Raw genomic sequence first — 25,686 nt, 5'->3', positions numbered from 1 at the left:
CTTAGTTACAGTAGCTAAGTCATAAAAATGGACTATAAAGAACAAGCTCATCAACAGAAGGCAGTTCTGGGTTGCCATGGGCTTAGGATGTTTTAAAAAGAGTTCCGTTTGGCCAGGACCACCGACGTGGTGGTCCGGGCACCCTAGGCTGAAATGCCAGCGTGACAGCGTGTTGCGGGTTGGAATCCCCATCCGGATGACCCGTGTCACTCCCCATTGACCTGAGATCAGATTCTAAAAATGTCTTCTACATCCTGATGTTTTCTGAAAAAGCTATGTTACTATGTCAGTGGTTCTTCGATTTTTCAAAAATAGCAGACCTACAAGCTCATGAGCTTGTAGATCTGCTATTTTTCAATAGCTAAAGCATAGCATAATGCTAACACCAAACGGGGTCCCCGCCCAAAATGGGTTAATCATTCTAATATATGTCCCCATGTTGTAAAATTTTGAAACCATATAAGTAAGCTTATTTGATAGCAAGGACTATTAAGGTACTACAGTATGTCTTGTTAATACATGTTGACGTTGTATACATGCTCAGTCTAAATCCAATAGGATTCTTGCACAAAGCCCTTCATTCCGTGTGTACGATCTACTATAGATTGAAATCCCATAGACCTTGTCAGTAGAATTGCATTGCTAGGAAACAGCTTCGGTCAAACTATATTTCTTGCCATCCATCGACACAAACACTGCAACAGGAAACGGCGTGAAAAGGTAATAGTGGAAGACATCCATCGACTATTAAATGCCTTTTAAGGCCTCTTATCCTCTCCCCTTACCTTTGAGGGCGTTCTAATCACAAATAAATGGTACAGCATACAGTTAGTTAAGTGGATATAAAGCCAACAATCTCCAATTGTTTTCCAGGAGAGCACAGGAGAAGTGATAACTGGGCCAATCCATTCTGGAGTAAAAATAGAGCTTCTAAACAATTAGTCTACGGGGTAATTGGACAACGTACATGCATTATAACTTCGCCCCAAAAAGGGGGCAGTCTCCCCGTCACATTGAGTGCACATATTTATTTACGTGTCCGTTATATTTTTATGTATTGTACCGTCAGTGGGTTTTCGTACCTCAGAATGTGTTCCTGTATAGAAACAAACAAAAAAAGTGTCTGTGCCCTTCGGTATGCGATTCATCATCCATCTATGGGCATTAGAATTTGTGTATCACCCTCATTACCAGCCTGGATGCAGAGACGCATTCATGCTTTTGTTTACTTTAACTGGATTTCATGCGTTTGTGTCTCTGTCCCTTTGAATTTCTACTACACCTGTGGTTCTGTTCTTACCAGCCTCCGTGTATTTGAGTCCAGACCGGTCCTCTACTCCAACCTTTGGTGGAGGCCAGAGGCCCCTGATCTGCCCCGGCAGTCTGCCCTCAAAATGCTCCAGGGAATGGGGAGGCTGGCTGACCGCTGCCCATGTGTACAGCTGATCTTGCTGTGGAGACAGAGGGAGCAGGGGTGAGGACAGGAACAGAAGAGAGAGAAACGGAGAGAAATAGAAGAATAAATGGACAAATGGGGTGAGAGGAGTCTGTTAAATGGTTTTATTTTCAATCTTACTGGCAGACAAATTGTTTTTGTTGATAGGTCAATAATGTACTGATGAATGTCAGCTCTTAATAAACATAGCTAAAGGAACGGGGATGTCAAAGAAAGTGCAATGATCTTTAAGGGGGCAGCCTGATTATATAGTATGTGGAAGTACATTATTTTGCATAGATTTTGGCTGTACAATATCCTTTGTGGTTCTTTAAATTGTTTCCTATATTGATTTCACGAACAATATAAATCAAACATTTTAAACCAAGTATCAGTTCATACCATACATAACTTATTCTTGATTTTGAGAGAGTACAAAGAACATTAAAACGTTCAAAAACACAATCACAATACCAGTAATAGGATCGGAATTATGGAAACACAGAACTGAGGGAGATTGCCAGACACTTGCATTTATGTCTACTCCAATGCCTAATTTATACTCAATCGTACGTAGTGTTCCATGCCGGAAATAGCCAACTTAAAAGCTCACAACTTATGGGACTACGACGCATTGAGAGCTTGTAGATTGGCTATAATTGGACACGTCATGCGACAAAGTATAGATCAGGCTTAATTCTATGACAGTGGCATTCAGTGTGTGTACCTGCAACTGTTCAAAGAGGCACTAAAGCGTTTTGACTAAATGAGAGATGTCCACCTGCAGGTATTCAAAGAGATTGCAATTCCTGCGGACAGTCTGTGTAAGTTTAAGCAATGCCAGGTCCAGCAGCTTCTCTCTGTCCTCGTCGTGACAGTGACCGATCACTCCCAGCAGCTCCTGGACAAACTGGGGCACCATGTCCGTCTGCTTTTCAGTGACGTCCCTTCGGTCACCAGCATTTTGCTTTACTTCTCGACCGTCGCTCTTCCGCCTGCCTCCATCCCTCCCCTCCTCCTGGTCTCTCCCCTTCTCCTGCTCCTCCTCCTGGTCTCTCCTCTTCTCAAACTCCTCCTCGTCTCCCTTCTTTGTGCAATTGTGCCCATTACCCAAAAATACACCCCGACCATTTTCGAACGCTGCAGAGCCTTTCACACCGCGGTCTGGTGCCAAGTCAGCAGAGGCGGTGATGTTATGCCCAGTTGCCATGGTTACACTCCCGCCTCTCTGCACTGTGTCATCCTCTGCCTGTGACGCAGCGGTGGGAACCGGCTCTTGTGCTGGCAACAACCTGGAGATGCAATCCACATGCAGCTGTGAAAGCAAGCAGGACGCGGTGCCAGCCATGGCTGCTGCCGCCGTCATGATACCGGTGGTGCATGCAGCTGTGGGTGTGGGCACATCGTCCGGTGATGAGGCTTCCATCAACGTGGCAGAGGACTCTGTGTCTGGGTCAGCGTCCGAGTCGGATTCAGACGTATCCATGGTTTGCTTAGATTTAGCACGGCACCATTAGATTACATGCAACATTATGGCAGGCCTGCTGTAGTGGACATTTGTAACGGGTGCCTCATCGCAGTAGCTGTTTTAATAGCTGAAAACTGAAAACGGATTAGATTAGTTTTCTTTGCCAAGTCCGTGGAATCACATGGAATCAGCAGTCTCAACTGCTACTGTAGTCCACATGATAGAGTAGCAGCTACACTGAAGTTTCATTCATTCAGGCCAATTCAGCTTTTCCAAAGGAACAATAATTCCAGTTCCAGTGTCGGGCCAACAGTCGCAAGACTTCCGCAATAATGTCAAGGAAGATTCATTGCTTTGCAGTAGTTTTCTTGGAACTTAGTCAAGACATAGGGCTGGACTGAAACCCTGTGTATATCCGGATAGCTTCAAAATCCAAAGGGTGTGACAACACTGTACACTGAATTAGTTGTGTATCAGTGAATTAAATGCTCAACATGGAAGAAAAAAAAGCGCTGCTCCACCCACAAAATGATGCCATGTTTGTATATATGAAAAGCATTACGATGAGGATCTCAGCTATGTGGCTTTCACCAGTGTGATATTATCCGGATATCTTCCTCCGTCCAGGCAGGTCTGCTTTTGGCTGACCGATGCTGCATGTTTGATTTCCCATGCTGATGAACCCCGGTGTATATGGTAGCCCCTTACACTGAAAACACTGCATTGTATTCCATTGACTCCATGCAGAATTCAGTGGTTTGTACATGGACTCCGTCTTCCCGGCAAAAAGAGATGCAGAGTAAGATGTGGCAGATTTCGAATCCATTATTCTGTAGGGGTAGACAAAGCAGCAAAATGCCATCCAAGATTTCTCCATAGTTACAGTATGCCATCATGTAGTGTCTCGACTTCAGATATTGATTCCCACCTCTTCCTCGCTCTCTTCCATGCTCCGCCTCTTTAAATGATTGACACATCTTGGCTACTAAATTAAAAGTACTGTATCCATGCGGCTGTCTCGTGGTGGCTGGGGCTCATCACTCAGCCTCTCAGTGGACCCCCACCTCTACCGCCGCTGCCCCTGTGAATCATGTCTCCATCACCCAGTCATCATTTCTTTTATGTTGTCCATTCATCTATCCTTGATCTGGGCTCCGATATCCTGTATCCTGTGTGAAAGGAACATACATTCCCTACAGCACTGTCCTGTGTCCTTCATCACAAAAATATCCACAACTGTGTCTCCTGCTGCTCCTCCTCAGGCCTTCATCGAGCCATCAGCCCTGTCCGGTCCTGCATGTCCTGAAAGCCTTCATTCCATGATGCCACCTCCTCCTCCTCCTCCTCCTCTTCTTCAGCCCTTGCTCCGCCTGCATCTCTCTCCCCCTCCCTCTTTCTCTCTCTCTCTCTATGCTGGGGTTGCAGCTTTCTCTAACAGGCTGCAGTATGCAGTCAGATCGGGTTCTGCTGTGGTGACGAGGAACAGGGCTCTGGGTGGGGACAGGGATGCGGGAGAGAGAGGCGGGTAGAGGGAAAAGTGTGCATGCGTGTGTATGTGTGCAGGCAACTTCGGTGTAGGGTGAGAGTTTGTGTTGGGACCTGTGAGTGAGTGAGTGCATTTAGATTTAGGGTAGAATCTATAAGGGAGGCAGAGTGTGTGGAGTAGAATGTATAAACGAGCGAGCGAGCGCGCGAGCGAGCGAGCGAGAGAGAGAGAGCAAGAGCGAGTTTAAGGTAGAATCTATAAGAGACAGTGTGTTTGGGCTAGAATCTATAAGTGAGCATCTCTATCACATCTAGAGAGATAGAATGTGTCCGTGGCAGAGGACAGTCAGGTCGATGGATGGCAGGGCTATAGTCTGCCTTGTAGAACATCTGCAGCTTGTTTTAGCTCCAAACACACATGCACCGTCTCAGGTTTCTCTCTCCATGGGCTGTCATGTGACGCAGGTGGCATCAGAAAGGTGCTGAAGTCAACAGTTAACCGAACCCAGGCCTGCAGCATTTATGCTGCATCCTTATGCATTTACATGACTTTATCACATTTCGATGCCATACTGTACATCTCAGAGTTGGACTACTGCAGTAATCCGACATGGGAATATATATATGACCCAAGTCCTACAGGGCTCTATACTTGAGCCCGCTCCTTTTCCCCACCTCTAGTCTTCACTGAAAAAAGCTGATCTACAAGCTTCAAATGGATAACATCAAGCACAAGCAGCCTTCTGTGCATCTCTGAAACGACTCCCAAGTTGTGCTGAAAAATGTATCGCAGTGATGCAGTGAACTCCCTGAGGTGAAATATGTGAATGAGAAAATAACTCTTTACTCGCTAGCCTGGTTGCTCATGATATTGTCCTTGTTCCCAAAATATCCAGAAAGGGAAATATAATTTGGGTTGTATCATAAATATTTTTATAGACCATGGGTCTTAAACAGGGGATCCTCAGAGTTTCTACAGAGGGGACAACAAAACTTTTACAAGCTCTACAAGCTCACAGTGCATTGTGAGCTTGTACGATTGGCTAAGTTCAGCAAAGAGGTTTGGTTTAGACTAGAGGTAAAACAGGGCCAGATGTCAAATTTAAAATAAAAAAAGGATTGAGGGTTTAAATACACATTAGATAGAAAATATAATGTGTTTACAGACGTTTAAAAACGTAATGTATTCAAAACATCAGTGTTGAGTAAATTAAGTAGATAGTGTTGTAAAACAATATCCCTGTTCTGGAAAACGTTGAAGACCCCTGTTATAGACTAGAATTAGTATCAACAATGAATTGAAATGCAATGCAATCAAAAGAGCATGAGTAGTTCTGTTTGAGGGCACTCACTGAAAAATAATACTGATTTGCTGGGGACTCCCTGGGGGGCCGACTTTGAAACCCACAGATTTTAAATCCTTGACGCTAGTCTGTAAGATCAGTTCCAGCCATGACGACACAGTGAGGGCTAATGGGAGAGGTACAAACTGGACAGAATCTTGCACAATGCACAGATGGCCTACTCACACTGGGAGACGCACACGCAATGAAACACACAACTGAGGGGTGTGTTGCCAAGAAGCAAATTACATCGAGCCAAAAACACCAATCATCACCTAACAGATTGACCAATCATCTCCTGAAACAAGCATCATTGTGATCAAGCATCTCTCACATCAGTACCATATTTCCATGGAAACCATAACAATATACCATTACAGAGCATGCTGATAGAGGGATTGATACTGAAAATAATACAAAACAGTTGCACGAAATGAAGTGCATATAACTGTTAATATCATAATAAATGGAGAATTAATAGATTGCTATTGCTATCTTCAATCTGTGAGTCATGTATTGTACTGAATGTGGGCTGTAGGGCCTGGGAGGGAGGCTCACAGCTTAAGGCGATAACAATCGGCAGTAGCTGCTCAGACAGTGCGTTAGCAACATAATCGCAAAATCCTCAGTTTGACTCGGAGACAAGTGTTGCATGTCCTTCACCCTCTCTGCGTTCCCTGTGTCTCTATGATCCTCTCATCTACTACATACAAAACAGAAGTTCCCCAAAAAGGTAACAATCCAAGCAACATGTCGGATTAGCTAGATGCCCATATCCACAGCGATTTGCTACATTACAGTGGTTCTCAAAGTGTCTGGGGACCTCCAGGGGGTCCCTGAGGGGTTCCAAAAGCACATTGTGATGTGGCTTGTGGAGCTTCTTTTTTTTTTTAAGGTGAAAAAGGTGAAATAATTTAAAAACATTATCCCGCAAGGTCAGAGTAAACACCACAGACTAATCCAGAGAGCAACTTACTGTACAAAGTGCAAGAGCAAAATACACTCCATGACCCCAAGCCAACCAACAATGGGCAAGTGGTTGAAAAAGAGTGCAGAAAGAAACAAGAAAGCGCTACAAAGGAGAGCAAGTAGACATAAACCTAGCATCCGACTAAATAATATACTTGGTAAATGGAAAATGGTGAATTTATATATTGCTTTTCTCCAAAGCGCTTTACATAGATTGTGCAATGCATTCACCCATTCACGCATACAGTACATTCATACACCGATGCAATACATCAGGAGCAATTAGGGGTTCAGAGTCTTGCTCAAGGACACTAACTCTGGGGAAGCCCGGGATCGAACTTGGAACCTTGCGGTTCTCATACGGCTGCTCTACCGGCCACTCTACCCCTGAGCCACTGCCGCCCCAGAAGATCAAAATAACTAAAGAACAAACTGACAAATCTGCTACTGTAATAATGGATTGCATTTTTATAGCGCTTTTCTATGCACTTACGTGCCTACTCAAAGCACTTACAATGGTCCATTCATTCATACATTGGGAGGTTCATGAACAGTCAACGCCAGCATCCTCACTTCCCACATTCACACCCCAATGGTGGCAACCACTGGAGGAAATGCGGGGTTCAGTGTCTTGGACACTTCGACATGTGGACAGGAGGAGCCGGGATTCGAACCGCCGACCCATGGATCATTGGACGACCCTGTTCTACCTCCTGAGCTCTGTTGCAGTGCCGTTGCAAACCAAAAACACAAGGACCGGGTGATACAAGAGTACTGTTCGATACTAACATCAAACTTAGCTGCAGCTGTGGTGTTGATCTGGGCGGCGCTGCCTCCCAACTGCTCTCTGAAGCAGTCAGTGAACGGCAGCAGGAGGCCCATGGCCAGGATCCTGGAACACAACCTCTTCGCCGCCTCTGGCTCCGTCTCCTCCTGCTGCAGGAACAGCTTCTCCAGCAGGGTGCGACCTGGGCCAGGGGACACAGAGGGACACAGAAAGATACTAGATGTTAGAGATGTCAAGACGCCATTATTCAAGCTGTGAGCGCACAGATGACTCATTATTCTGTCTGAGTTTGAACTGTTGCCCTCAGGTCGTCGACTGAGGGTGCCCACTGCCCGCTACAAAGACTAACCGGTTCAAACTATCCTTTGTCCAGGCTGCTATTCAGCTGCTGAACAGCAGATAGCACTTTATCCTTGCCTCTTTGCACAGTTTGCCCACTAATGCACTTTTGATGATTCTGCTACTATTAATAATAATCTTTATTGTCCCGAAGGATATTTGTCTTCACAATCTGTTCAACAGTTCAACACCCACATCAAAAACAACACAGAGCACATAGCACCAAGACAAAACAAAAAACAAAAAACAAAACATGAGTTCCCCACTGTGTACAGAACCATCCTATCGGCGGGGCAGTTTGTTTAATGCCGCAATGGCTGAGGGGACAAAACTCCTACTAAAACGGACCTTTTTCCATGGCAAGGTCCTGTATCTTTGTCCAGATGGCATGAGGTTAAAGAAACGATACAGAGGATGATCAGTGTCATTTGATATCGAGAGTGCTAGTCGTGTGATGGCGTTATTGTTCATATCAGAAAGTGTGGGTGTAGGAAGTCCGATGATTTTGGAAGCAATACGGGTGATACTGAAAAGTTTGTTCCTGTTAGGCATGGACAGTATGGTGTAGAAACATGCAGAACAGTACAACAGAACGGGTTGAATAATGCTTTTGTACAGTAATAGCAAAAGATGAGGAGCAACAGATAGTGATCTTAATTTACGGATTACATGGAGTCTTTGCTGAAAGCGTGACTGGATTGATGTAATGTGTTGATCAAACCTAAGTCTATTGTCCAGTGTGAGTCCAAGATATGTGAAGCTGTCTACCTGTTCTATTGTTTTACCATTAATGAGGAGTGGGTTAAGTCCAGTGTGGGTTGTTGTTTCAATGACCAGTTCTTTTGTTTTGACCACATTCAACTCTAGATAGTTGTCAGTGCACCACTGTGTGAAATGAGAAATGGTATTCTGATAGACCGTAATAGAGTTATTGTCATGGAGCAGTCCGAGAATGGCAGTGTCATCAGAGTATTTAAAGTATGTGATGTTAGTGGGTGAGGGGCTAATACAGTCATTTGTGTACAGAGTGTAGAGGAAGGGGCTGAGGACACAGCCTTGAGGGGCCCCTGTGTTGGTGATGGCAGTTGATGAAAATGATGTACCTACTTTAACTGTTTGTGGTCTATTGCTCAGGAAGCTGTGAGTCCAGTGTATGAGAAGTGGGGGGATGTTGAGCTGATGCAGTTTCTTGATCATATGATGGCGTTGGATCGTGTTAAAGGCAGAACTAAAGTCAACAAAAAGAATAGTGGCATAATTGTCCGAGGATGAATCCAGGTGTTGGAGAAGGGAGTGAAGGAGGCATGCCACAGCATATTGGATTCAATGTAATGAAATGATTCTGCTACTATTGGATTCAATGTAATGAATTATCTGTCTCTAGTGCCCTGTTCTTAGGTTTTGCAACCAGATCATATTTTAATTATGTTTGGGCCCCATTAACACTTCCCTGGGGTTTTTTATGTGGGTAATACTGTATGTGATTTTAGTATTTCAAAGTGTCTGTGATGTCATGGACACTGGGCTCACTTCCTTCCTGGACTACATGTTGTCTCAGTAAAACAGACCTCCCCCTATTCACAAGGTGGGGCAAGTGCCGCAAAGCATTATGGTAATTGTAGTAATCCAGCAGTGAGACCAGTGTCCATGACATCAAATACTAAAGTGTCTAAAAACACAACATTACCAACATAAAAACCCCAGGAAAGTGTTTGTCTCCCAAACATCATTCAAATAAGATCTGGTTGCAAAAGGGGTGAAGTGGCCCTTTAAGATGACCTCTGTATTTTTGAAAGGTTTTGAATAAGGTATTTATACTTGTAACATCAGTTACATGACTCATCATCATAATTCAAATCAAGTGAAAATCCTTTTGATCAATGACCTCAGGTGATTCCTTTGTTTTGACCAAGAAGTTGGCTGGTAGTTGGAGACAAAGCAGGCCTCATAGCCCACGTTCTGAAATAAGCCTTAGGGCTTTGTGTTTTTATCCTCTGATATTGTGTCTGTATGGATGTGGATATGCTGATGTACTCTTTTTAATCAACATTCATTTAATGATGCGAGGTGCTCAGTGGTGTCAGTGCACACTGACACCACTTTGTTTGTTTGTGACACAGACATTCACAAACTCTTCACACTGATGAAGGCTGGATAGCCGAAACGTCTGCTCTGTGATGTAGAGAAATAAAGCATCTGAAAATGCTTTCTTGGTGTGTGTGACCCATTACCTATGATGTGTTGATACTCTTTTTAATCACATTTTGAAATTAATTAACTGTAAGAGACATGGAGAGATCTTTGGATGGAATGGGCTGAGAGAGGACATGCAAGGGTGAAGCCTTGTGAGGGAAAAATGCTCTCAACTTCCTTGATACTCTTTTGAATAAACTTCCACGATATGCATTCACCTTCTCCTGTATGTACAGTAATGAGTATATATTTTCCAGTACAGACGTAATAATGAATATGCAACTTTTACAGAAGTACAGAAGACAATAAAGAACACTAAACCCTGATCTACATGCATTATGAGCTTATACATCGTCTATTTTTGGTGTGTGACAACACCGCTCAAATACGTAGGAATCAGGCTTAAACTTGGCTCAGTAGTCTTGCTACTGTGCACAGACTAGAATCCTCTCCACTGCAGTGAGTTGCGTCAGGGTCTCCTACTTCCATTCATCACCACTGCATGTATCGACTTTATTGCTGCAGCCGTTGAACAGCAGATGTCACTGATGGCTCTGTGGCGGTAAAGTGAAGTTACACTACATTGCATGACCTTTTGGCATATCAAGTAATTCATTCTAAACATAAAGAAGTCTCTGATGGCTCCTGGTCTGTGGTGGGTAAAATTAGACTAGATTGTTTTACGACCCCTCGGCTAAATGGAAGTACTTAATTTTAACCATAAAGAAAATTTACGCCAACCACTTCAATCTATTTATGTTGTTATTCCGTCAGGCGTGTGTGTGTGTGTGTGTGTGTTTCTTCTCTTGGGTATTGGCATTGAACAGTGTTTTGGTTTCTTTTGACACCACTGATGAGTCATAGTCTCATCTTTCTCCCATCTCTCTAGTTCTTGCACCACTCTTTTTCTTTGATTTTTTCCCCCATTACATTTTACATCCTGCTCCTGCCCTGCCTCTGCTGCAAAATAGTAAATGTGAAAATATTGTGAAATATTGAATATCAGTGTGTGGCCCAGAAATAATCATTAAGTCATACCATCCAGTTACACAATTACAGTAAATCATGTAAAGTGGTGTTTGGACATACAGAAATGGCCCTGGAGAGAGTAGAAGGCAGAGAGGTACTGTAATGAATTAACTGTTTACATTGCAAGCGTCTTTGTAGGATCTGTTTATGTGTTAACAGAAGACTGTACAATCCAACACTCATTCTCACAGCCACTGTAATGCCACTGCATGATGCTGTCGGACCACAAATAGCCCATCTAATCTATATGCTCACACTGTTTTGTGTCCTTATAGATTGGCTAGTTTGGGATGCCGTCATACGAATCACACGCACGCACACGCTGACAAATATATATACACACTGAACGTATATGCATTATGCACACACACACACACACACACACACACACACACACACACACACACACACACACACACACACACACACACACACACACACACACACACACACACACACACACACACACACACACACACACACACACACACACACACACACACACACACACACACACACACACACACACACACACACACACACACACACACACACACACACACACACACACACACACACACACACACACACACACACACACACACACACACACACACACACACACTTGGATTCCAGATGAGAGACTGAAAAAACTGCTTCTTTCCAAGAACTGTGCCAGCATTGATGGAGTGACAACTTCCTTCACACACACACTGACCATGCAGAATATAAACCAGGATTACTGCATGTTTTATGTAAGGGTACCTACTACCTACCCTAGGGGAGATGGGGAGAACATGCAAACTCAGAAAGACCCTTTCGCAAACCCCACGGTTAGGGTGCTGATGACACGGAGGAGAGAACACGCCATAGAGTTATAACATAGAGAGCATATGAGGAGCGACAGCCCCACCCCCCGCTATTCACTTCAATGGCAGTTGCTCAGTGGCGTTTTGAAGGACCCGGAAGACTGACGAAGTCGAGCGTTGATATGATTGAACACGCCCACAGCGTCTTGGAACACGCCCACAGCATCGCCGGTAGGGAATCGAACCCCGGACCTTCTAGCTGTGAGGCGTCGGCGCTACAGACTGCGCCACCGTCCAAACAACATCTTATGTCATTAGAAAAATCGGGCTTAACGCTTCCTTCAATGAGGCTTTATCCACTTGTCCATTTCCTTTCCACACTCCTCTCCCCTTCTCTGATTCCCTGTCGTTCATCCCCATAAACACACTCCGTTCCTGTGAGCCATCAACTTGACAGGCGGTTAAGTGGAGTATAACTCTACAGTCTGAAGAATGAGCTGATCACACCGAGAGCAACTACTAAATTCGGCACAGATAAATCAGAAAACATAAACAGAAAAATCTACAAAATGTACTTATGGAGCACAGGCCTCAGACAAGGTGTCAGTCTATTTGTAAGGTATTGCCGTGCTTCTTTTGTATATAACTTCAAGACACATGGTACTGTAATGTTACTGTCACTCAGTGCCATCTGGAGGTTGCCAACGAAATGGTGTGACAAGTTTATACAATGTTCCTGAACCCCCCAAAGCACTGCCTTGTTATGTTAATCTGTTCAAATCAATATGCATTTTGTGAAGGGCCACACCCACTGAAACACCCCCTTTTAGCCAATAAGTGAATCAGTTCTTCCTCTGGCCAGAAACCAACCTCTCCATACGTTTTGTGCAAAGCTTATTAATAACTGCTGTTAACAGAGACAGACTGGCAAGAACATGGCCTTCTTGGCGGAGGCCACTTACAGGTATAGCGGTCAAATGTTCACTGTAAAGATGTGCACTAATCAGTAACCCCATTCCTGGTTGAATCCTCTTCACTGTGTGGGACACCTCCATCCCTGTTCACTTGAACAGGCTTTTAATTCTATCCGCCGGCGCTTCCGCTCCATTGGTATCATTAGTCGATACGAGTTAACAGGGATCACTGGAGCGAAGCAGGTCAGATTGTATTGATGAGAGTTTGGCCCGGAAATGATGGCAAGCAACTGCATTAGTTATCAAGCGCCCAACATTACTTAGGAATGTATGTTTTTTAAGAGACTGATTTGGGTTATATGGCTGCAACTATCAATTATTTTCGGGGCAATTATTCTATTGATTACTTAAAGCACTTTTTTATGCGTTTAAAAAAGGTTAATGCTCAACAAATCAACAAATCAATATGAAAGAAGTCAACCTTTTGTTTTTGTATAATGTACTAAATTGATTAGTCTGATTAACCACTGATGCCCCGTTTGATACTAGTTATTGCTCGAAACTACAGAAATCAGCAGATCTATGAAGTGTGGCACATTGTGATACATTTTATAAAAATTGTTTCATGTATAATACATTAAACTGATTAACAACTGTTGCACCCCTATAGAGTACCGCCCCCTCGAGAGACCCGGAAAAGAAATCCCTGTTCATTTTCCTCATAGACTTTTCAGAAAGTATTTATTTAAAGACGTTTACGCCGCGGACAAAGCCAACTCTTGTCGTGACAAATCATAACAAACACAATTTTTCGGGCCAAACAAATAATTAGAAAGTAGAAAAAAACGGCAGGTTTGTTTGGTCCAAAATATTGTGTGTTGTTTTTTTGTCACGACAAGAGTTGGCTTCGTACGACACTTAAAAGGTCTTTAAATAAATACGTTTTAAAATGTCCATGGGAAAAATCATTGGGATTCATTCAGCGGACTGCGACGCTCTATTGGGATTAAAGTCTGAAAAATGTAAAATCACCCAAACGGTCCTCTCTCTCAGTTTGGATAAAGAAGAAAAAAAAGGGGGGGGGGGGAATAGTGTCAATTTCCTCTATCTGCTGAGAAGTGGAGTTAAGCGGCTCACTAGGCAGGAGATTAGTATTAACTGCCGTTATAATCTGAACACCACTGCAAACCGAGTGGGGCTTGGCCACGACCATATGACAAGTTAATCACATGATGCAACATGGCGTGAAGTGGACTTATCTTGGTGCAAACGCTATACGTTTGGTATATCTACACTGCACATTATATGAATTACACATGATACAGATATACAAGGCATCAACGTCAAAAGTAGAGATCACAGGGTCCTTACTTATCTCACTTCACTAAAAAGAGCTGCCCATTTGAGATTAATCAGGTGAAATGGTAACAAGACAACTCACCCCATTTCTGTTTTCCTCCCAGAATTTTCCCCAGTGAGGGGTGGGAGAGGCTGGACAGCAGACGGCTGGACTTTGAATTTCTCTAACTATAAACTTTTGACTCACAGTCTCTCACAATCACGCACACTTATAATGAGACAATCATACACAAGGCTGTTTTTTCTTTCCAGGGAAGCAGTTTTCTGCAGAGTGCAGGCATAGAGAGACCACAGCATACCTGCCAACAGTGTGTTGAAAAACACACACGAAGCTTGCGTTGTGTACAGATTCACAGCTTGGCAGCCTAGAAAGCTGCCTGACAGCAGTCTGCTGTCTAGATGTGAAACCTCAACACTTTCACAGTGTACTAAACCAGGTACAGTATCTATTTGTTATATGCTAATGCTATTGAATTAAGTGCACATGTGCGTGCGATAGAGAGGGTGTTTGTGGGTAAGGTTAAGCTCAATGTCTATTGATGAGATGCTGTGCGTTTGGCACCCCTCCCCCATCACAACCTCCTGCATTAAGCAGGTTTCCATGGCAATGTTCCCACAGCATCGCATCCTGCCTCTTGCCTAGATAGCAGCATCCTTGTCCAAAACCAATGCAGACACACACATAATGCCTTTCTACCAATGGATCCCTTCTGTTCTCCAGGGCTTCTGAAATATTAACGTTGTCTCACCTCCCATGGGTGGCTGGGGAATTAGAAAATTATGTCATCAATCCATACCAAGTCTAAAGAATAATAAAGATCCACTCAGCATGCTCAGAGCACGGGCCATCTGACAGAGGTGGCGGAATGGTGCTTCTCTCTCTCTGTCTCAGGGGTTGTGTGTCTGCCTGACCTCATGGCTCTGCTGTGAGTACACCAAGTACTCAGACAGTACGGTTTATAGTACACATGAGCATACTATTTTTATTGCTACCATTAGCCTGCAGAACGGTGAGAGATGGGGATGGCACGGATAATGCAGAGATGGACTCACAACCGATACGGGAAACGTAAATGCATAGTATTAAGAAAAAGAAAAGATAGGATAGGATCTACCATAAAGCTTGGTTAATTGTAAATATTTGGTTAATTTATTGCTCGCCGAAAACATCAGCTACACAGGATCAGCTGCTTTTGGGCAATGAAGTGTAATTAGGCTTAAAGAGAAGAGATCCACAATGAGCATGCTCAGAAGACGGCCATCTGACAGGGGTATAGCAATGAAGCAACATTCTCGCTCTGCGTTGTGTGTGTGTGTGTGTGCGCGTGTGTGTGTGGGGGGGGGGAGCAGGGGTTGTGTATCATGTGTACTGCACTGTGTCTGTCTGACCTCATGGCCGTGATGGGCTGTCAACAGCAAGTACACAGACAGTCCCAGTTACAGTACAATTGACTGTTGCATCGCTGTCAAGCCAAACCCAATCAGACAGCACTGCCTGAGGTCAGAATCTAAAATGAACAGCTGAATGACACCAACGCCGACTGCAAAACCAGTAGGCAATGTGTTTTAAAGTGACCTCTAAATAAAAATAAACTTTAAATTCAATTCAATTAAGTTACTTATTTTTTCATGATGTAGTTAGTTTTAGTTTTCGTCATTTTGCTTTTTTCCTAAATTATTTAAACCTTTATTTTGGTCCCAACATTGATATTTTCATTGATTTTCCATTTGAGATGAGTGGAGGTTATTTACTCTACAAGTTGGACTAGATTAGAAAATTAAATCTATACACTGCATTGATCGTACACATATTTAGAGCAAATTAAATCTATACACTGCAATGATCATTTCCGTAGCACCCCTCCCTTAACTCATCTATGGATAGCAGATACGAGTTAATGTTTCCAGAAAATACTATCCTTTAGCAGGGCTTGCGTGCAGAGATCAGCAAAGCCACTCTGGGGCTGCTACTAAAAATAAAAATGCTGCTTCTACTATTAGCCTGCCAGACAGTGAGAGATGGGGAAGGGATGGCTAATACACAGAGAAGGAATCACAACAAATTCAGGAACATTAAACATATTTCTATTAGTGATGCATGATACTGAGGAAAGAAATAAACTAATTTAATGCTTAATACTGTCACTGTAGCCATCTACAAGATCACAATGAGTCAGGTTTTTGGTGAAGTTGAACAATGCTATTTAACAAAATATAAAAAGTTTAAGGCACTGCCTTCTGATTCCTACTTCGTTATGTGGCTGTGTCATTATCATTAATGCCGCGTTGTGAGCTTGTAGATCTGCCATTTACGCAATGCAAGACCAGCCTGCAACTAAGTATAGTAGCTTTTAGTCCAGTCCACTCAGTGATTCTTGGCTGTGGTCTGTCTGCATGAATGTTGACTGACTGCGGGCTGTTATCTGTCCTCTGTCTCTCCTTTGTATTACTGTGCATCCCCCACACTCTTTATTCATGCAGTCTCTTTCTCTTCCCTACAGTCTTGTCCCTCATGTCTCACACACTATGGACGCATTTTTACAGTAAGTCTCAATAATGTGTGTAGTATGTGTACATAGTAGTTTGTTAGATCCAAAGTCTTCAGTCTTCAGTTCTTAAGCCTGATTTATACTTGGTTGCATGCCGTAAATAGCAGATAAATAAGCTCACAATGCGTCACATTCGTGACACATTGTGAGCTTGTATACCTGCTATTTACTGAGCAAGTGAGCATGACACCGGAATATCAGGCTTGTTTCACAGAAGACATTGTTCAATAGTAAGACGTCCTCTGTGCCTCTGTTCATTCTGTGTCCCATCACTCTAGCTCTCTTTCCATCTATTGTACTGTATGGCTTATCTATCTCCTTCCTTCTCTCTCAATATTCGCATGGTTCTATTCCTAACTGGTTTGTTAGCCTTCCATGTTTTTCTTGCCTCCTTTGCATTTCCTGCACCCCATGCCCCTTGTCTTTTGTCCCTCTTTCAGAAGTAAGTCGGCCACCGTTAACTCATGAGTCAATGCGTTTGTTTCTCTTTCTGTCCATGAGAGAGAAAAGCTGTTCCGTCTCGCTAAGTGAGAGAGCCTTTGAAACAAAACGGTGCGTTATTTTTCCGCCAGTTCACGCTAAGCTCAATAAACGTCACTGCTGACTAATGTTGACTGATTATACTCGCCATTAAAAAAGAGCCAGAAACTCGCCTCATAAGTTAAGTAACTCTCTTTTCTCGTATAACTTGTTATGGGCCGAGTTGGGTAAACTGCCAGATTCACTCTTGGTCAGAGTTGTGAAGATATACAGTGTGTTTCTAAAACTGCAAGAAACTAAAGAGAGCACAAAAAAGACGGAAAGACAGGGACAAGGTATCGTTCAGTTGTCATTCAAACTGCAAAGTGGGCAATAACGAGACCAAGGCTACAAGCTACGTGTTACTTGCATAAATTGTGCTGTGCGTTTACCGTTTCAGTTTTACTGTTATAGCTTCACCTTGCATAGATGGTGTCCAGGTTGTGTTATAATGTCATGGTGCTGAGTAGGGGTGTAACGATATAGTAACTGCATTAAAAAATCCATTTTAATATGAAGAATCAAGAACATTGACTATGTATTGTATCGTTTTGCAATGCAAATAATCGGCATCGAATCGTTTTGCTATGGAATTAATCGATTGTATCAATACTACATTTGTGCGTGGTATTTAGCAATTTTTTGAAGAACATTTTAAAAGAGGGGTTTAATTACTTAATTTAAAATAATGTCAATTTAAAATAGTTACTGTATCGATTTCAAATCATTGAATCGTATCGGATCGCCATAATGAACCAATATCGTTTCGTGATACGTATCGTATCTCTGTTAAAATGTATCGTTACACCCCTAGTGCTGACCCTTTTTCACACATTGTAGTAAAAATGCCAGCCATTATCACCTTCACTTCAACTATGATGTGATGAACATGATGGTCCTCCAGCCTCCACCTCTCCAGTCTCCACTGGGGCTGAGGTCACCTCAGTTTCAATTTAACCACATGAAGTGTCTCTATTCTGGGAGTAACATTTGGTGATATTATTACAAATATATATATATACATATTATATATATATATATATCTATTTGGTGTAAAGGGAAAAAAGGAGGGTTTAACGCAAGAGGCAGATTCTCAATAACCCCAATAAGTAAACTGCGTTTTCGTTGACATTTTGAGTCGAGTGAGCCGGGAGAGCGTACTCTCTACTCACCGGTGAAGACGTCTTGAAACGCACAGGAGGATCTCCTGGTGGCACTGATGGGCTGACTGCCTCCTCTCAACCGGTCCTGGGAGCCTCCGAACCCGCCGCCAAGGAACTCCCTCGACTCCTCCCCTGACCATCCTCCGTCGTCCTCCCTGCTGCGCCGCAGCCTCCTCTCTGGTTCCAGCTCGTCCGTCCAGTCGGCAGAACGGCTTAGAGGCCGGGCCAGGGCCCCGCCGAGGCTCTGAGACCGTTGTCTCCGCACCCGACGATGTTCGGCGACGGTTCTGACGGATTACATCATTTTTTGCTTCTTTACCAATTGCCATTATGCAGTAAATGTGCATCACAGAAGTAGAGAATAAAAATTATTTAAATGATTATAAAAAAAAAGAAAAATCAATCATTATCCCAACATGCCCTTTGCCTTCACAAACGTACACTTTAGAATTATTTTTGGAAATCAAATCTGAAAATATGTCTGTACACACTTACCTGTAGACCTGTTCGTGCACCCTGTGGCGGGAACGGGGGCTCAGGGAGGGAGAGAGCGAAGGGGAGTGCCCGGGTGAGCTCAGCTGCCGCGTGGTAGTCTTGATGTAGGTAGGGAATATGGGGGGGTAGGGCTTCACCGTGGGGCTAGAGGAAGATGTGTTGGAGGCCGTGGAGGACAGGGCAGACTTGAGGAGGCGCGTGGCCAGCGTGGGGCTGTCCTGGGGCGGCCACTGGTTGAACGTCACGCTGTTTCTCCTGTGCTGGGGGACGGCGAGGGAGGCACTGGTGGTGCTCGGGTGGTCCGGTTCTGACTCAGCACTCAGACAGTCCTCCAGGGACTCAGCACTGGTGTCATCGCCCAGCCTGCCCTCACCTTCTTCAGATGCAGCCTGTGAGATCACCTGCAGTCTTGGTTCATGACCCCCGGAACTCCCGCTGAGGCTGTCTGTAGAAGGAGCAGGAGCTCCTCCCTCCGTCTCCCCCTCTTCTTCACCTCCTTTCTCCTCATCGGGGGGCTCCACGGCGCTCTCGAACGAGGCTGTGAGATCGGGGAAGCTGTTAGTGCTGGTCGTCTTGGCAACAGGACTAACAGCCACCACAACCCCATTGGTCACCGTGGCAATGGCCGTATGAGGAGGTGGTGGTGATGGGGGCCGTTGCAGCACCGGAGCATGCTGGTCCTTTGTCCCCGTGGCAACACAAAGAGAGGCCTCAGAAGTGTGCTCCTCGGGCCCTGCGTGCTCGCCCTCCTCCCTCGCTCCGTTTAGCTGCTTCACGCGTGCGCCCTCCTCCTGTTTCGTCTCTCCCCCCCTCACCTCCTCTGTTCCACCGAGGGAGAGACGCAGGGCCGGGGCCAGGCCGTTCTGCTTAGACAAGCCGGACAGCTGCCCCGTCTCCAGGAATGACAGTGCGTCCGATCCCAGCTCTAGCTCTGGGGTCAGCACCAGCGGCTCAGGAGGGGTCAACTTCAACCCTGCTGCTCCTCCCGTGATGGAGTTGACAATACCTCCCCCCTGCTGCTGGTGCTGAAGTCTGATGGCCAGCTGGATGTCCGCCAACAAGTCCTCATGGTCCGCTGCTGAGTGGAAGCTGTATATGTCCGTATCGGACCCCGAGCTGCCTCCCTTGTGACCTCCTGACTCGGCGGGGGATGTGGCGGTGGCTTCCACCGGCACCAGATGCTGTGGCCGGCCCTCGTCTCTTCTCAGCCGTCCTCCGTTCCGTTTCTCTCCGTCCGTCTTCTTCTGCCTCCTCGTCTGCCTGTCGGCCTCCGTGTCCGACTGACCCAGCTCGTCGGCGGACAGATCCGGCGTCTTGGTCCCCACAGACTGCGTGCTGTCCAGCTCATCGTGCTGAGAAGGCGCCAGCACATCCTCCTTGGAGCCGTTGGTGGAGGAACAGGCGCCTGCCTTCCCCTTGAGGTTGCTCTTTCGCTTCCGTATAGAGAAGACTGAAGACTTGGACTCAGACTTGTTCTTCTTCTTGGCCGGCAGTGGCCCGGCGTCGTCGCCTTTGCCCCCATGCTTACCGTGGGACTTCTTCCCTCCCTTCTTCGTGCTCTCCATCGCGCCATCTCTCCATCCCTCGTCCGGAGTAGCGCTGCTCCTGTCGCCAGACGCCGCTGCAGCGGCGGCTGCCGCCTTTCTTAGCTTAGCCTCCTGGTTGCCCATGTCGGTGGAGGAATTGTGAGCGGTGCCTCCCCTTCCTCTCAGGCCATGGCTGGCCGATGTGTCGCTGTCTGGACAAGCTCGCAGGCGCTTGTGCCCACAGAAGTCTGATTCGGCGTGCTCTAATCGCCGCTTCTGTGCACAGGAGTCAAGGAGGTGGGGGGGAGGATGATGAGGATGCTCTTGTTGTCGTTTGGCTTTGTGTGCAAAGCGCAGCAATTCTTGCTCTTCCCTGCAGTCGCTTTCTGGTGACGAGGGCCCGATCAGCAGTGATGGGGACGCTGATGCGTATGAGACGTACGGATGCTTGTTGTTTCTAAAGCTAAATGCTTTGGTTTTCCAACCCCTCTGAGCCCTGGTCTCTCTTCTACTCCTCCTCCTCCTCCTCCTGCTCCGCTGGTCTGTCTCGCTCTCCTCCCCTCCTACTGTAGGTGTGACGCAGGCTGCAGCGCGTGCCTCCGGGGCATGCTCAGTAGAGCTCTCCGGCAGACAGGGGCCGTGTGCGGCTGCGCGCGCGACAGAGGGAGAGACTGAGGGGGGCTGGGATGACAGTGGCAGGGGCTGATGGTTGGGCGAGCTCCATCGGGAGGGCTGAGGCTCAGAGAAAAACATAGACATGCTTGCCATGGACTGACAGAGAGGAGAGAAGCATGACTGGTACTGTGGCTGAGGCTGAAAGGGAGACAGAGACTCAAAGGGAGAAAACAGGGGCTGATAGGAATAATGATTTATACCACCGCTATTGTGATGCGTGTGTGGCTGTGGCATGGGGTGGGGCTGGGGAGTGGGCATCGAGGCGACCGAGGGGTAAGGGTGGGGGCTAGACAGCGGCTGTGGATCGTTCTCTTGGGAGTGCGCGTCAGTGCTGTCCTCCTCGGGAATGCTGCAGCTGTCGAGGATATGTTTCTTCACCACATCTCCCATCAACCGCAGACTCTTGCTTACACCTCCCAGTGCACGTGTTGTGGTGTGGAACGCCCCCATTATCGCTCGATCGCTGAAGGATGCCCTGGGTATAAAAGGACTATGGAGGGAGGTATCCTTCAAAGACCTGGGGGTCTTAGTCTCAAAACGCTCAATTGTATGAATAGCCTTCATCTTCTGACATCAGGGCAGAAGATCTGTCAAATCTATTATGGGAAGAGAATACTATACATTAACAGTTAACACTACAGTCATGTGACAGAAGCTGGTTGTTTAACCACTTTCACCCTGGTCACTGGTGTGCCTATTTTGGGTCATTAACGGGCGATCTGCAATTACTGTATGAGCCAATCTAGAAGCCAATCTACAATCTCACAATGTTTCAAAACACGCTGTGAGTTTGAAAAGTGGCAAATACTAGGGCTGGATAAAGTGGATAAAGCCGTAGTCTCAGAGTGGTTAACAACAATGGAAGGTATTGAAGGTCCATTAACTTGTTTGTGTTTTATTAAAAATGAAACCACATAAGCACATTGTTATACAATGGCAACATCATTATCATGCTGCAAACAAAATAAATGCTCTTAGAGATGCTGGTTACCTTTTAATCTAGGCAAATTTCAGAAATGTGCTTATTTAAAGTAGTGCTGATCGTGTTAATTTAGGCAAGGCATACATGTTTAACCCTAGGGCATTACATTTACTATTGAGGGGTGCTGGAGCCAAATCTACTGTATTGGTGAAGACATTGTCCCAAGTTTCTTGTAATATATAATTACCATTTTCACACTTTTTATCTCAAATCAGAGTATACAGTAGCATTGGATTGCCCATATAGCCAAATTCAATCAAGTTTCTACCTTTTTTAGTCAGAGTGGTGGCCGCCATCTTTAAATGGACAATTTTGAGGCAGCCGCAATAGGAGACATTTTTGAGCTGTGTCCCCAACTCAAAAATAATAATATAATTTAAAAAAGATTTGCCTTCAGGGAGGGTTAACATTAGGAAATCTGTCTATTTAAATAACTGGAGGTTACGTAGTAACCGTGGTTATATAAGAGATATAAGCGAGGTGTACAAATATATCAGAGTTAAATTAACAGTGGTTTTACAACATAAATTGGGGTACCAGAGATAGAAATGCCATTAAATCAGGGGTCCCTACCATAATGCATGTGAATTTGGTAGTCCATGAAATGAAAGTGTTTCGGAATCACTGCTAGAGCCGTAAAAATCCTCCCTTATGGGGGTCACTGGCATATGTTTTCAAATGGGGGTCCGTGGTCTAATAAATGTTGATTTGGGGGTCCTTGATACGAAAATGTTTGGGAACCACTGGACTACAGGGTCACTGCTGTGTTCAAAGAAAATAACTTGCTGTCGAACTTGCAGTGGATAATAAAGGACTGGAATAAGGAGAAAAAAGTTCTGTGTTGACACTCAGAACTGCAGTTAGCGAGCATATTTATGTCCACGTCCCAAAATTCCCATACGAAAATATAGTTATGAACAGGGACCCTACATAAATCTCATCAAAATTTCAGAAAAGCTTTATGGAGGGTTCCGAGAGGGGCTAGATTCAACCCATTGTAAAAAAAATCTAGAGTTGCAAATTGCGGCTAGTATTGACCTGTACCTTCCTTGGACTGTAGCCTACCTAGCCCCTTTCGGGACCCTACGTAAAACTTTTTTGATATTTTGTTTAGTTTTACGTTGGGTCCCTGCTCGCTAGTGTATTTTCGTATGGAAATTCCTAAATGCGGATGTGGAGATTCTCTCTAAAATAGGACCCGCGGCATGTGACGCCATTATTTTCCTTGAGTTATTCTGAATTCGGTAACTTTAAGTAGCTATACATCCCGGTGCGAATATCTCCTGTGGCGCGGAAGCCGTTAAGTATTTTTAATCTTTGTTTGACCGATTTGGTCGCTTTATTTCTTCTTGTTTGTTTACCGTTTATTGTACCGCCTCCCGGTGTGCGGTTGGCTTGTGAGGCTACGTCCCTGCCTCTGATCTGCTGTGTCATAGCTATAGCGCCACTAGCTAGCCAGATAGGCGGTACAATGAGGTGTCAATAAACAAGAAGAATCCAAGCTTCCAAATCGGGCAAACATATATTAAAAATACTTAACGGCTTCCGCGCCACAGGAGATATTCGCACCGGGATGTATAGCTACTTAAAGTTACCGAATTCAGAATAACTCAAGGAAAATAATGGCGTCACATGCCGCGGGGAGGCGTTTTAACATGTAAACATGAGCCAGTAAATGTTTTAATCAGGTGGCATGGACGACGTGGAACAGGACCCAATGCACTGGGTCGAACAAATGTCAGAAACTTCAGTAGCATTTGGGTTCTGCTTGGAGGGCTATAGCCTACCCATTCTGCAATCTGTTAATACAGTTTTCAATGAATCTATCAAACAAGTTCAACCAACATGTATTTAAAGTAAGCCTACTAGGCTACTATACTGCTACAATAATTGGTAGCCTACTTTATTATTTAAATGCATAACATTACGTCAAACTTTTGACTAGACGGGAGCATTAAGACATATAATCGATAAGCTTTTTGATCGTTTTTGACCTGGTGGACATATATAACATAACATTCTCTATACATTTAAGAACAGACATCTAGGCTCTGTAGTTTAGTGTTTTGTTGTCAATTAATTAATGAACTGCCAGCTGTAGCTCCTTCGATAACTATGACAATTACGCTTTCAGCTTCCAGCACCACGACAAAAACATATCCAGAGTGCATACCGTCGCCTATCACGGATATTTTATTATTCAGTTTTGAAGTTTCTATAGTGTTGTTTTAGCTCACCGTGTGTGGATATACTTGTCTCAACGGTTCGGTTCGTGGCGTTCATTGATAGCCTGGCTAATAAGCCAGACTAATATCACACAACACTCCAGACCGGTGTGGGTACAGGATTTTCACACCGGCTGATTCGGTCTGGCTTATTAGCCAGGCTAGTTCTTTGAGGGCACATGTGTTCCAGGCAGGTTCCAGGGGGTTTCCTGCAGTCCATCCGGGCTGTGCGACCAAATGTTTGAACCCCGTGTAGTTTGTTTATTTAATTATTAACCATATTACCCTGGACGTTAGGTCCGTGTTTAGTCTGTCTCTGACAGGTTATTGTCAATTCAAATAGTTGCACGCAGTCGGCAGTTCCAAGAGAAATGGTCTGCAGCAGAAAATGCTCATAATTTTGAAAGAACAGCGCCATCTAGTGACAGCTAGACATAATGCATTCTGGTGCGTGGAAACTGGCAAGTTTGATTGATTGATTGAAATATTTATTAACAGTTTGTAGAATTTACAGTACATTTTAAGCACAAACTCAATACAAAGACTGTCAACTGTGAGTGGACGACCCAATTAAGCATTACACTTGTTTACAACAGGGTCCACATTGTTCAATTCATCAAAACATTTAAAGACATACAGACATTTAGAGACATACAAATAGACATTTCTATGTAGCTAAAATACAGAACAGGAATTCATCATATGGGAAGCAAAAAAGGGAAAAGATACAAGTGGCACTGCCGCACCCATGAACATGAAATAAATACTATTCTACTATACTATATTATCACATAGTACCAACTCTACATGTTAATGTTCCTAAGCATTGGAGTGGATGGGGATAATATATTTCAGTATTTTACAATTTACAATTTACAATTTAGGCATTTAGCAGACGCTCTTAATCCAGAGCGACTTACATTAAGCAAGAACAAAAAGCATGGGAATACATCACAAAAAAGCATTTATCATAAAACATGCGTAAGCTAAGAAAGTAACAGTGAAATATCTATATTATGAGACTATACATATAAACTATATATATATATACTACTATGCTATACATATATGTACTATGGCGTGCTATGACTATATACAATGCAATTATAGTGCTGTCTACATAACATGCTATAAGTCTGTATCACTATCAGATGCTATCTAAGTCTACAGAAATGCTATCTAAGGGGGTAGGGTAAGTGCTATGGGCCATGATGGAGTCTGAAAAGGTGGGTTTTCAGACTACGGTGGAAGATTGGGAGTGATGCTGCAGTTCTGACTGCAATGGGAAGTGCATTCCACAGTTTTGGAGCCAGAAGGGAGAAGAGTTTGGGACGTGTGGAGCGTATTGGTACCGTTAAACTGCTTTGAAATAATTTGTGTACATTATGAACAATAACATTTAGTTGGTATGTGATAACAATT

At 44.5% G+C, this 25,686-nt stretch overlaps 1 protein-coding gene across 1 annotated transcript in view; it reads right to left on the bottom strand.

The window, feature by feature from the left end:
• Nucleotides 1-20,526, bottom strand: part of LOC310874682 (formin-2-like) — a gene marked incomplete at its 5' end in the record, with an annotated part of 105,936 nt that extends 85,410 nt beyond the window's left edge. The window contains 4 exons of the mRNA XM_083787544.1: nucleotides 1,301-1,451; nucleotides 7,490-7,668; nucleotides 18,371-18,648; nucleotides 18,857-20,526. Of these exons, the coding sequence (XP_083643670.1) occupies nucleotides 1,301-1,451; nucleotides 7,490-7,668; nucleotides 18,371-18,648; nucleotides 18,857-20,526 (2,278 nt within the window). The remainder of the gene's footprint in view (nucleotides 1-1,300; nucleotides 1,452-7,489; nucleotides 7,669-18,370; nucleotides 18,649-18,856) is intronic.
• Between the last annotated feature and the right edge of the window lie 5,160 nt (nucleotides 20,527-25,686).

This window comes from Protomyctophum parallelum (genome assembly GCF_964188405.1).
Source record: "Protomyctophum parallelum genome assembly, chromosome: 17".
Classification (NCBI taxonomy): domain Eukaryota; kingdom Metazoa; phylum Chordata; class Actinopteri; order Myctophiformes; family Myctophidae; genus Protomyctophum; species Protomyctophum parallelum.
The sequence above is the reverse complement of the archived record's forward strand: the minus strand, read 5'-3'. Positions and strand labels throughout refer to the sequence as shown.